Here is a 14,519-nt window from a genome sequence, read left to right as displayed (position 1 = left end):
GGAGTTGCTGTCTTTGCTTTCATGAGATTTTATAATTAGAATGGTTAGGCACTGTACTGATGCAAACTTTTATTATCCTGGACTTCACCTCCGGGTAGGGAGTAGTCGTTGAGTACGCGGCTTTCAGTGATTGAAAGCACTACTACTGTCGATACTCACGTAGAGACGTTATCTGAATTCCGGCCTTGGGGCTGGGAGTTTGCATTTCTTGTCTGTAGAACACAGAGAGGAGAATACAGTATTAGGTTATACTAATCAGAGGACTGGTTTCTGCTGTACCAGTGTCCGAGTTGTTTTTATATTCTGTGGCTGAAATAGTTCTGTCGTCACAGACGTGTACAAGAAGCAACACTCCGACACACCAGACACAGTACATATGGTGATATTGCTAATTGCTTCAGCTTATTTGGGATATAAAGCTAAACAGCTGTGATCACATAACTTATTTCCACTGAGGCTGCACACAACTGTAGATCAGCTTTGAAAGTAGTGTCTTCTAGTGTTTGGTACGTAGATGATGTAAGTCATCTCGCATTATTTATATTAGATCGGGTAGCCATAAAAAGGGACAGATTTTGGCAATATATCACTAATATTAATTCGGAAATTAATTTGTGTATCTAGGTCTATTGGACATTTATATATTAACATTTTAATATATAAAGGGGTTGTAATCTACACTCATGCTCATAAATTAAGGATAATCGCAGAACGTGGTGCCACAGAATGTGGCACTACACAAAACTGGTGCTAATAGCATAGGCACGTAGGGAACATACACGGCACGTGTCTGTAAGTCCACAGTATTGGTACTAAGTTGAGAAAACCATCCCAAAACATGTGCTTCAAGACGCCACTGTTTCCTATGCATGTACCCCGATATCAATATGGGATATCACCACCATGCACAAGTACACAGGCCACACCACGGGTTGGCATACTCTGGATCAAGGTGGTCAAGCAGCTGCTGGTGTATAGCCTCCCATTCTTGCACCAATGCCTGTCGGAGTTCCTGAAGTGACATAGGGGTTTGAAGACGTGCAGCGATAAGTCGATCGAGAGCATCCCAGATGTGCTCAATGGGGTTTAGGTCTGGCGAACAGGCAGGCTGCTCCATTGCCTGATATCTTCTGTTTCAAAGTAGTACTCCACGATGGCAGTGCAGTGGGGCTGTGCGTTATCATTAATCAGTAGTAAGGTGAAACCCACTGTACCCCTGAAAAGGCAGACATACTGGTGCAAAATGATGTCCCGGTACACCTGACCTGTTACAGTTCCTCTGTCAAAGACATTCAGGGGTATATGTGCACCAATCATAATCCTACCCCCACCATCAAACCACGACCTCCATACAGGTCCCTTTCAAGGACATTAAGGGGTTGGTATCTGGTTCCTGGTTCACGTCAGATGAAAACCTGGTGAGAATCACTGTTCAGACTATACCTGGACTCTTCTGTGAACATAATCTGGGACCACTGTCTGAATGACCATGTACTGTGTTCTTGACACCAGGCTTTACGGGCTCTCCTGTGACCAGGGGTCAGTGGACTGCACCTTGCAGGTTTCTGGGCGAATAAACCTTGTCTGTTAAGTCGTCTGTAGACTGCGTGTCTGGAGAAAACTGTTCCAATGGCTGCGGTAAGGTACTGAGCAAGGCTACCTGCAGTACTCCGTGGCCGTCTGCAGGCACTGATGGTGAGATTATCGGTTTTCTTGTGGTGTTGTACAATGTGGATGTCCCGTACTGTAGCACCTGGACATGTTTCCTGTCTGCTGGAATCGCTGTTATTAACTTAAGATCACACTTTGTGGAACACGGAGGGCCCATGCTACGACCTGCTGTGTTTGAGCAGCCTCCAGTCGCCCTAGAATTCTACCCCTCATAACTTCATCCATGTGCGTTCTTTGAGCCACTTTCGACACACAGTCACCATTAGCACGTCTGAAAACATCTGTACTCTTACTTGCTGCACCGTACTCTGACATGCACCAACACACCTCTGCGTATGTGGACTGCTGCCAGCACCACCGTGCGACAACAGCAGGTCAAATGCACTGAATGGTCATACCCTGAGGTGATTTAAATCTGCCAACTGTTCACCAGAGCATTATTTCACCATGTATCAGCATTATCATTAAATTATGAGCATGAGTGTACAATAAACGTGGAAGTAGAAACAGCATTTATCATTTTGAAGTTACTGGTATTCTTAATCATTCATTTATGTGTAAGTTGTAATTAATATGTTGAAGAGCAAGGAGGAGATATCACGATTAAGAGATCCTAAGCTCTGCTTCAGGGGGTAGTCAGACAGGGCCAAATCTTCATTTTCATATTCAGTATTTTCTGTTGCACACATTCAATTTACACCCGCCTGGAGTATCACCTTGGAATGCTGCCGGAGCAAGAGCTGAAAGCGAACATCAAGAGTCAACAGATAAGAGGGACATGCCCCACACTGGTGATCAAAGGCGTCATTGAAGGAGGCATAGGATGGATGGCCATGCATGGCAGACTTACAGCATGCATATCTGCTGAGGATAAAGTCACAGCAGAAGGACAGCGGTAGTTCGGTGGCTTCTGCATACAGACACTCAACCACACTAGTGTAAAAGGTGTCGTGATGGTGGATAGTATTGACATGACGTAATATGGACAGATATGCAAATGCATAAACGAAACACCAATTACTCTAGTTTCGAAGGGACAAGGGAATGGTGCAAACTGAGGAGGGTGGTTCGGTCTGCTCCCCACGAAGTACCACTGAGGACACCTAGGACATTGAGGGACAGCGTACAGCAGGCTGCCAGGTAAGACATGTGGGACGACCAAGGAAGTTTCCTACTGAGCATGAGCCCCAGGAATTCTATAATTTCTAAAAACAGCAGGCCAACAGGCCCAACATATAAAGATGGTGGAAGAAACTAATTACGCCACCAGAAACTCATACAAAGAGCTTTGTCAGTGGAAAAGTGAAAGCCACTGTTGATGCTTCATGAGTAGAGACGATTGGGACATCACTGAAGATGCCACTCGATGAGACAGGTCCATGGAGAACTGCAACAGATGGCAAAATCGTCAACGAAAATGAAGCTGGATATGCCCTGCCGGAGACAGGCCATTACAGGGGTAATAGCAACACCAAATTGGATGACTCACGACGGAACCCTGAGGCACTCAGTTTTCCTGGATAAAGATGTCAGACACCGCAAAACCCACACGTAAATTGCAAACTTTGTCTTTTAAAAATACCTGAAGAAAACAGGGCAGGCGGCCATGGAAACCCCATGTGCAGAGTGTGCAGAGGATACCAGCCCTCCAGCAGATGTCTTAGGCTTTCTCAAAATCGAAGAACACAGCCACAGTCTGGTATTTCAACAGAAAACCATTTATGACGTGGGTGGACAAAGTGATAAGACAATCAACGGCAGAATTGCACCCTCTAAATACACACTGTGCAGTGGTTAGTAAATTGCAAGAGACTAGCCACCATATCAGCCGGGCATGAATCATACGCATCACCCAACAAACACAGAGGCGAGAGAAATGGGGTGGTAGCTACAAGAAAGGTGTTTGTCCTTATCGGGCTTAGGTATGCATATACAGTAGCTCCTCACTTTCAGGCAAGTGCTCCACCGACAGCTACTGAAGCACTACTCACGACCAAGCCCCACAGCTTCAATTCTGCCAGTACCTAGTCTCCTACCTTCCAAACTTCACAGAAAATCTTCTGGGAACTTTGCAGAACTGACAGAAGTCCTGGGTTTGAGTCTTGGTCTGACACACAGTTTTAAACTGCCAGGGAGTTTGATATTAGTGCACACACTGCTGCGGAGTTAAAATTTCATTCGGGGCCGGGGGGTAAATGTAGCTATAGCACAGATCATAATTCATAGAAAAGTTTAGAGGTGGTCTTTATCCAGCAGCAGATGTTGTAGAATGACTAGAAATTTCTTCACTGATCACTTGAAAACAATGGAAGAAGAAACAGAAAAAACTTTCTAACACAATGTATAGAAAACTAGAAATCAGAAATTAGATATCATTAATCTGAGCAAAAGTTACTTGTGTGAAAGTAAACTCTTAAGACAATTCATAGCTACAATACACAGGAATCACTGTACAGGCGTGAAATTACATTCATAAGCCATTAAAGACATTTTGATACATCAACAGTGTGTGTTCTAGTATCATCCCATACACAGTAACAGTAGATCTTTTCATTAGTTGTTCATTCTCTGAATGAAAGGTTTTACTATTTTGTTCACTTAGATCTCAGAAGTTGTTTGGTTGATGAGCACTACAATAATTCATGTTCCACAAATTGCAAACCATGATGTTTTCATATGTGCAGGGCCTTTATTTAACTGGTGGTGATTTTCAGGACTCCAATCTACATCTATACTCTGCCCTTTATTTAACTGGTGGTGATTTTCAGGACTCCAATCTACATCTATACTCTGCAAACCAATGTGAGGTTCATGGCAGAGGATACATCCTGTTGTACCACTATTAGGGTTTCTTCCATTCCATTCACGTATTGGGCATGGGAAGAATAAGAATTAGATTTACTGAATGAATGCATCTGTGTATGCAATGATCATTCTAATTTTATCCTCACGATCCCTATGTAAGCAATACGTATAAGGTTTTAGTATGTTTCTGAAGTCATCATTTAAGTCCGGTTCTTGGAACTTTGTTAATAGACTTTCTTGGTATAGTTTACAGTAACTCTGACACACTCGCTTGGATCAAACAAACCTTTGACCATTTGTGTTACCTTTGTCTGTATATATATCCCCATTAGTCATATTTGGTACAGGTCTCTCACACTTAAACAATGGAAAATCCAGGATGGAATGTAACAATACGAGAGAAGGAAAGTTGTTACTTACCATATAGCAGAGATGCTGAGTCACGGTAGACACAATAAAAAGACTCACACGATCATAGCTTTTGGCCATTAAGGCCTTTGTCAGCAGTACACACGCACACGCACACGCACACGCACACAAGCGCGCGGGCAGGCGGGCGGGCGGGCGGGCGGGCGGGCGCGGGCAACTAGCCCACCCATCTGCAGTCTCAGAGAGCTGCAACTGCAGACGTGTGTGTGTTTGTGTGTGTGTGTGTGTGTGTGTGTGCGCGCCCGCCCCGCAAGTTGCGCGTGCGTGTGTCAACTGCTGACAAAGGCCTTAATGGCCGAAAGCTATGATTGTGTGAATCTTTTTATTGTGCCTATCGCGCCTCAGCATCTCCACTATATGATGAGTAGCAACTTTCCTTCTCTCGTATTGTTACATTCTCTCATACTTAAGCAACATTCAAGTTCTGGTCACACAATTGATTTTTTTTTTGTTTGATTTGGTTTTGGGGCACAAAACTGCTACGGTCATTAGCGCCTGGTCTGTGACTTAGGAAACACTAAAAAACGAAAATGGAAACCAGCAGCAATGGGAATGAAACTCAAAAAATTTGAGAAAGTAAAAGCAGAAGGAAAGCTTAAAAATCCACTACAGAAAGGGTTGGTTGTCCCCAAAAAGAGCTTCAAATGACTGACGTCATCTCACTGGCACTAATAAACTTGAGAACGCAATCGGCTGAGCACGTGTCATCTGCTAAAATGGACGATATATCAGGCGACAGCTGTAGATGGGCACGTAATGGAGTCAAATAGGGGCACCCAGTTAAAAGGTGTCTTATCGTCCACAGCTGAGAGCAGTGGGGACAGAGTGGGGGAGGATCGCCGCTTAAAAGATGTCGATGGCTAAAAAGACATTGCCCTATCCAGAGTCTAGTTAAAATTACCTCCTCCCGATGACGCGTTCGGGAGGAAGAGGTCCAAGCACAGGGAAGAGCTTTCACATCCCGCAATTTATTATGGGGAAGTGTCGACCAATGTGCGTGCCATAAAAGAACAATACGACGACATAAAACACTCCGTAGATCGGCGAAGGGAATCGATCGAATAGCTGCCCGAAGGAGAGAGACAGCAGCCTTGACCGCTATATCAGCCGCCTCATTTCCACAAATACCAATGTGTCCTGGGAGCCAGAGGAACGCCACCAAGATGAACCCCAAGTGGAGCAAGCGCAGGCAGTTCTGAATCCGGTGGACCAGAGGGTGGACAGGGTAGAGAGCTTGGAGACTGAGGAGAGAGCTGAGAGAATCTGAACAGATAACATACTGTATCCGCTGATGGCGACGGATGTATTGGACAGCCTGGAGAACAGCGTAAAGCTCCGCAGTATAAACCGAACACTGGTCAGGAAGCAGAAATCGATTTGGGGTGCCGCCAACAATATAGGCACTCCCTACACCTAACAATGTTCTCGAGCCATCAGTGTAAATAAATGTGGCTTCCTTCATTCATGCACATAGAGCAGCAAATGCCCAACGATAAAGAAGTGAAGGGGTACCATCCTTGGGAAATTGACAAAGGTCACGGAGCAGGCAGATCCACGGACGGAGCCAAGGCGGTGCTGTACCCCAAGTTGTCAAGAAGGTTTTAGGAAAGCGGAAGGAAAGAGAATGGAGCAGTTTACGGAAGCGGACTCCTGATGGTAGTAGGGAGGAAGGGCGGTCTGCATACCCTACATCCAAGGAGGCGTCGAAAAAAATGTCATGGGCCAGATTAGCAGGTATGGAAGACAGACGGCTAGCATAACGACTCAGAAGGACTGCTCGCCGATTGGACAGCTGAGGTTCAGCAGTCTCAGCATAAAGGCTTTCCACAGGGCTGGTGTAAAAAGCTCCAGACACTAAACGTAATCCACAGTGGTGGATAGAGTCGAGACGCCGAAGAATAGATGGCCGAGCAGAGGAGTAAACTATGCTTCCACAGTCTAATTTCGAGTGCACTAAGGCACGATAGAGGCGGAGAAGGACCACTCGGTCCGCTCCCCAGGAGGTACCATTCTGGACAAGGAGGGTGTTGAGGGATCGCAGACAGCGAGCTGAAAGATAGGAAACGTGGGAGGACCAGCACAGTTTTCTGTCAAACATAAGACCCAAGAATTTAGCGACATCCGAAAATGGAAGGTTGACAGGTCCTAGATGTAAGGAGGATGGAAGAAACTCCTTACGACGCCAAAAATTAACACAAACGGTCTTACTGGGAGAAAAGCGGAACCTATGGTTGTGAAGTTGGGGTACGTAAAAAAATCTTCACGAGTATGCTCTTTTTTCAAAGTCTTTGTGTCTGACTTTTGGGCTCGAGATTTAGCAGAACCCGATGAAGGGTGAACCATAGAGTGAGCAGGCGAAAGTGGGGAGGTTGAACGGGCGATCTTTGCGCTGGCCGATCTGAAAACCATGGCACTAAAGGTGAGATCACAAGTCTTGCATGGCTGTCTCCTTTGTGCTCCGACAGTGCTGTATTTTCCTGTCTGAGGCACAGTGGGCTTTCGACTGGCGAATAATTTTCGAGCAGCGAAGGTCGACACCTTTTCCTTCACTCTGATTATTCCCTGCATGAGCTTTTCGTCTTTAAAAACGGGGCTATCTCGAAAGGAAGCAGCGTGGTCACCCATACAGTTGATGCAACGAGGGGATGGAGGTGGACAAGCACCCTCATGGGCATCCTTGCCACACGTAACACATTTGGCCGGATTGGAACAGGACTGGCTGGTGTGATTGAACTGCTGACACCGATAGCAACGCGTAGGGTTTGGGATGTAAGGGCAAATGGAAACTATCTCATAGCCTACTTTGATTTTCGATGGGAGTTGAACTTTGTCAAATGTCAAGAAGACAGTGCGGGTTGGAATGATGTTCGTGTCAACCCTTTTCATGACTATGAACAGCCATTACGCCCTGGTCAGACAGGTAGTGTTGAATTTCCTCGTCGGACAATCCATCGAGGGAGCGTGTATAAACGACTCCACGCGAGGAATTTGAAGTGCGGTGCGCTTCCACCCGGACAGGGAAGGTGTGTAGCAGTGAAGAACGCAGCAATTTTTGTGCCTGCAGGGCACTGACTGTTTCTAACAACAAGGTGCCATTTCGTGATCTGGAACAAGACTTTACAGGACCTGCAATTGCGTCGACACCTTTCTGAATAATGAAAGGGCTGACTGTGGAGAAATCGTGACCTTCGTCAAACCGAGAAACAACAAGAACTGTGGCAACGATGGAAGGACTGTCTGTGGCTGAGACTCATTGAACTTACGATTGTGAGCAGACATAGTAGAAGAAGAGGAAACCATTGCGAAAGTATCCCCCATGATTACCGGCGTCTCTGATGGCACGCTCCTTCCTTGTGGGGGCCCTCTCTGAGGGCACTCCCGCCTTAGGTGATTGTTCACACCTCAGGTCACACCTCCCGAGAAACAGAGGGACCAATCGGCACTTTTGGAAGGTATCAGCTCGGCTAATCACCCTCCATGGGCCTGGCCGTTACCAGGGGGTACGTACGTGTCCTACCTGACTACCCGGGGCGGGGAATTACGCGTTACCCCGTCACCGGCTACGCATGGAAATCCGTGGGTCGGCCTTCAGACACGCACAGGGAGGAAAAAAGAGAAAGGGAAAAATCAAAGGGAAAGGAAGGAAGAGAGGTCTCAAACGCCGCAGTGGAGAAAAGGGCAAAGAGAAGAGGTAAGGAAAAGGGAAGGACAAAGGAAGGACGAGGACTTGCAAGTGGAGAAAGCAAAGAATTTGTTACAGTTTCGAGCGTCCGTCTCCGGACGTAGGCACAAAACACTCCCAGAGGGGGAGAAAAGGAAGGAAAGAGGCGGGGGGGGGGGGGGGGGGGGGTATGCAGCCCGGAAAGGAAGGAAGGCCACATTAGCTCGGGATCCCGTGCTCGCTACGCACGTTTCCACAAAAGAGTTAACCCCCTGGGGGGCTCACAATTGATTTGTAAGCAATATCCTTTGTAGACTTATTGCTTTGTATGAGTTGGCTGTTTCCAATAGTGACTCATTGATATTATAGTCTGAGCATACATTTTTTTGTTTTGTGATGTGCACGGTTTTACATTTCTGAAAATTTTAACCAAATTGCCAATCTTTGAACCACTTTGAAATCTTATCAAGATCCGTCTAAATATTTATGCAGCTTCTTTCAGCCAGTACATCACAGGTAACTGCATCATCTGCAAGAAGTCTGAGATTACTATTAATATTTTCTGCAGGGTCACTGATATACAATATGAACAGCAGGCGTCCCAACATTCTCCCCTGGGGCACACATCAAGTTAATTCTACGTCTGATGATGAATCTGATCAAGGTAACACACACTGCCACCCCCCCCCCCCCCCCAAAAAAATCAAAAAGTCCTCAATCCAGCCATAAATTTCAATTTCTACCCCATATGAGCATACTCTTGACAGTAAGCATAGGTGTCGTAGAGTCAAATGGGTTTTGGAACTCAAGGAATACTGTATCTACCCAACTGCCTTGACACAAAGCTTTCAGTATGTCATGTGAGTAAAGTGAGACAGTTTTCACGTGGTCAATGTTTTTGGAATCCAATGTTTAAGTTTCTGCGAGCTCATACATCCCAATAAATGAAGCCAAGGTTCATCAGAAAAAAGGCACTTTGCAATGAATGTCTCATCCCACATAGGTCATTTTGGTACCAGCACGAGTGTCTTAACTGGTCAATAAAAGCACTTCTGTTCCTTTTGAAGGTTTCAGTAAGTTTGTGCTCAACTTTGTTACTGATTCACTGATCTTAGGTACTAAAAGTGTGGAACGTTTTACTCAGATTTCTTTCAAAAACCATTCGTAACATGTTTAGCTTACTCTAAGACTGATATTCCACCTGCCACATTTAACAACGGAGCAATGTATCTTTCAGTGACTGGTGTCTGCCCATAGGGGTATATGTTCCTACAACAATAGAGACCATCCATTCGTGTCTGTGAAACACCTTATATGTTACTACATAATTTATTTTAAGGGAGTATTACACTAACACCTGTCACTAAAACTGTTTCCCGCCAGACTGAGGCCTTTAGCTTTGTCAAATATGGGCAGCACTTTCACTAATAATAATGCTGTATAGGCACACGTGACCCATCCAACAACTTTAGCCAGTCTCTCTCTCTCTCTCTCTCTCTCTCTCTCTCTCTCTCTCTGCGCTACTTGAATTTAAAGTGTTACTGTCTAGTGCAAACATTTCATAGCAATACACAGGTGGAGAATTGAAGACATCTGTGAAAGCTTAGTGTTTATCAAGCTTTCCCTGTAGATCAATGTAATTATCTGCTTTACAGTAGATTCCATATAAAAATTGGGTAAGCAATAAATAAAAATTTAATGTGCGATTCAATGTGCCAAGTGGGAGAACTTAAACCTTTAAATGTCCAGACATATTAAAGATCTGTGTGCAGAACCAAGACTATAACCCTGTCGAGTGCACAGTTTTAATTTGTCTGGACCGTCCGTATCAGCACACTATTCACCGCAAACTGACAAATTTATTACGAGTACTTTAAGCTTTTCCTTTGCGGGGAAATAACCTACCTCCTGAGCATTCCTCGGGCATTAGAAGCTTGATTTTAACAGTACCTATCCTTCATACTCAATAGCTACTCTTACTTACATGTTGGGCTACCAGTCCTTAGAGAGAAAAAAATTTCTATTTTAATAAGGCCTCATGAAGATACTTCTTAAATATGTAATTTAGAAATAGCTACTGATGCACGATGTTCTTAAGCAAGAATCATATTACTTATTTCCTGCAAGCAATAATTATAAAGGTAATATCAATTAAAAACATAGACTTGTATGTAAACACTGCAAGGGAGAGAATGAGGTTTTTACTTAGTAGCAGCATCTGCTATTATCAAAATCTGACTGGTTGACTGCCACTTAAAACTAGACCCTTCTTTTTCACAGGTATTACCAATGGAAGTATCCAAGCTCAACTTATAACCTGTTTTACAGTTCACCAATACAGAGAGTGAAGCTATGAAAAGATATGCGAATTGAGCCTGAATCATCTAGTGTGCAAGTGAATTGTCAACTATGGCACACTGTCTTTGATTGAGTGCTGGTCGTGTACACTGTTTTAACCTGCTAGTTTCATAATGAGAGACACACAACTTATACACTGACAATTAACTAATTTATTACCTGTTGGACTTGAAGCAATTTCATAACCAAATCCTTGGGGATTTGCATCTGCTGTTGCTGCTGAGAGATATTAGTAGTTTGCTTGTTTTGGGAGTTAGTATTCTCCAGGCCTCCTACCATATTCACAGAATGATCAGGAATTGATGTCTGGCGACTAACTTGCCTATTTTGTTGTGAGTTTTTCAGCATCTGCAACCAGAATATTTTATCTTATTAATAACATGGTACCTTCTATATACGATTTTTTCATATACCACCTCTAAAATCATAGTTTTAACATCTGCCAACAGTTGTGTACATAATTTATCATAAAGGAGAGGATAATTTGGTGAATTTGATGGAATGAACATCATTACATACAGAACAGGGAAATAATGACTTTCATTGCAAAAACTTTATGCTACAATACAACTTCTTATAAAATTATATAGTGTGTAAAACCTTGTTTCTGAACAAATAACTACTGTATCATTGGAAGCTTGCTAGAGGTCAAGATTTACTTTCGAAGGCTTTAAACATGCCAAGGGCAATAGAGACCGAACTAAAGCAACCAAACAGGTTTATGGAGTTATGCTATATAAAGTGCTCTTAGTTTGCATTACATTTCATGCGAAAATTGACATCCAATGTATTCTAAACTTCAGAAATTCTAATAAACTTTAACTACATCCCTACAATATACATGAAAATTTATCAACCAATATGATCCTCAGTGACCTGAATATCCGAACAATCAAAATTAAAAATCAGTTTGCATTAATAACATTTATGAAAATTAAACACACAGATAAAGTGCGCATAATGGCATGAAAGTATGAAAAGGACGGAACGGCTAACAGTACTTACCTTAATGTGGTGGCCTTCCAATACTGCCAATACACATTTAAAAATGTGAATATTTTTTACTTCTGTAACTAGAAGTTCCTTTTTCCAGGAAGAAAGGGATAAGTTTGGAAAAAACAAAAAAGAGGAGCAGTTCACTGTACCTTTGTCATTTTGTATATGTATGGCATCAATACAAGACCCACAGATGAGGCTTTACGAAAAGCTCTCCATGTTAATGATGACATGTCAAATAGTATTTAAAACAAGGGTTTGGTAGAAAAGTCATGGCATGATTGGCTGGAAGACCCCCAAAGAGCATGTTCAGCCTACTAATTGGAATGGTTTTTTTTCTATTGTGTGTAATGTTTCTGTTGGCTGATGATAGGATGATGAAACCCAGTGCTGGAACATAGCCTGTTCCTCTCTAAGCGGACCACAGAGGGCTTGTCTCAACTGATGGATGAATCACCAGCAGTATTACATGCTCCCTCTCCCCGAGAGACTGTGGGAAATTGAATTTAATGCAGCACACTGGTGCTAAGACTGGCGATCAGAGACTGTCAACGCCATTCCTCGCCTTTGCCAGAATGGCAAAGGAAAGCAGCCAACACCACGAGATACCCAAGCAGTTACCCATCCTAGCACTGGCCACACCTGATTTTGCTTAACTTCAGTGATCTGATGAGAAACAGTATTAAACAAGCCAAGGCTGTTAGCAAGGGTTAGATGTGAAGTGCATAACGTGACACAACCAATGAAAATGAAAAATGTGTAATTCTGAGTTAAGATGGATTACATTTTAAGTTAAGGTGGTTAAATTCTCACAATGTATTTTGCATGGTGACATTATGGTAGACCTAGTGTCCAAATAATTGAGACTTGTCAATGGAATGAAACAGTCACAATTGTGACGTTACAGCTCCAAAATTTATGGTCATCATAACCACAAGGCACATAGCACCATTAAAATTCTGTCCTCAATTAACATAAAATTTGTTATTTGGGTTTAGACTTTTGGAAGTTGAATAATTTATACCTCTATTATATGAAGCTCCACATCACAAATGGGGATTCTTGTTGCAAGTTTTATTATTCCAACATTGTAATATCTTGGGAGAAATAAAAATAAACTCAGCTGTGATAATCACTTGCCCTATAGTACAGGTGTTCAATAACAGAAAGGTACATACAGAAGAACTGCAACAGGATAGCTCCACTTTTCTTCACTGCGCATACCTGAAGAGGGGAGGGGAGGGAGAGGGAATACACAAAGTTTAAGAACAGGAACGCAGCATTAGAGTGAGATCATCCAAATGCAGGCATGTTTAACATTTAGAACAGGATATTGGGACTGATGGGATACACTGGAGGGAGACAGGTACAAGAACAGCCTTAAAGATTCATTAACTCATGCCTATTAACTAAACTGAGGATGCCAAAGTGAAGTAATGAGAAGCTTGAGGATGAGGAATAAACATGATGGAAATAAGAGCCACAGATGAGTGGAGGATAAGGATTAATGACAAACAAGATGAGTTACTGAATGTAGGATTTAATGGAAGGACAATTCTACCTGTACAATACAAAAGGCTGTTTAGGAGGGTGGAGTGAGGAGCAGCCAGATAGTCTAGACTGTAAGGCAGCCAATAATGTTAGTGGAAACAAGACCCTGTTTATATATTGTGTGGCAACAAGGATTCTGTTGCTGATACTAAAGTGTGTGCTTCTAAACCGGTTTACACGGCAAACACACACACACACACACACACACACACACACACACACACACACACACGCGGCAAACACACACACACACACACGCGGCAAACACACACACACACACACACACACACACACACACACACACACACACACACACACACACACGCGGCAAACACACACACACACACGCGCGGCAAACACACACAGACGCGCGGCAAACACACACAGACGCGCGGCAAACACACACAGACGCGCGGCAAACACACACACACACACACACACACACACAAACACACAAACACACACACGGCAAACACACACACACACACACACGGCAAACACACACACACACACACACGGCAAACACACACACACACACACACGGCAAACACACACACACACACACGGCAAACACACACACACACACACACACGGCAAACACACACACACACACGGCAAACACACACACACACACACACGGCAAACACACACACACACACACACGGCAAACACACACACACACACACACACACACACACGGCAAACACACACACACACACACACGGCACACACACACACACACACACACACACACACACACGGCAAACACACACACACACACACACACACACACACACGGCAAACACACACACACACACACACACACACGGCAAACACACACACACACACACACACACACACACACACACACACGGCACACACACACACACACACACACACACACACACGGCAAACACACACACACACACACACACACACACACACACACACACAGCAAACACACACACACACACACACACACACACACAGCAAACACACACACACACACACACACACAGCAAACACACACACACACACACACAGCAAA

General features: G+C 43.9%; 1 protein-coding gene across 6 annotated transcripts in view; it reads right to left on the bottom strand.

Moving 5' to 3' along the window:
• Positions 1-14,519, bottom strand: part of LOC126418536 (eukaryotic translation initiation factor 4E transporter) — a 320,599-nt gene that overhangs the window by 107,260 nt on the left and 198,820 nt on the right. For all 6 annotated transcript variants that reach the window (XM_050085342.1, XM_050085344.1, XM_050085348.1 and 3 more), the window contains one exon: positions 11,084-11,272. In XM_050085342.1, coding sequence (XP_049941299.1) covers positions 11,084-11,272 — 189 coding nt within the window. The remainder of the gene's footprint in view (positions 1-11,083; positions 11,273-14,519) is intronic.

Source organism: Schistocerca serialis, chromosome 9 (assembly GCF_023864345.2).
Source record: "Schistocerca serialis cubense isolate TAMUIC-IGC-003099 chromosome 9, iqSchSeri2.2, whole genome shotgun sequence".
Lineage (NCBI taxonomy): Eukaryota > Metazoa > Arthropoda > Insecta > Orthoptera > Acrididae > Schistocerca > Schistocerca serialis.
Note: the sequence above shows the minus strand (reverse complement) of the source record. Positions and strands in the feature narration are given on the sequence as shown.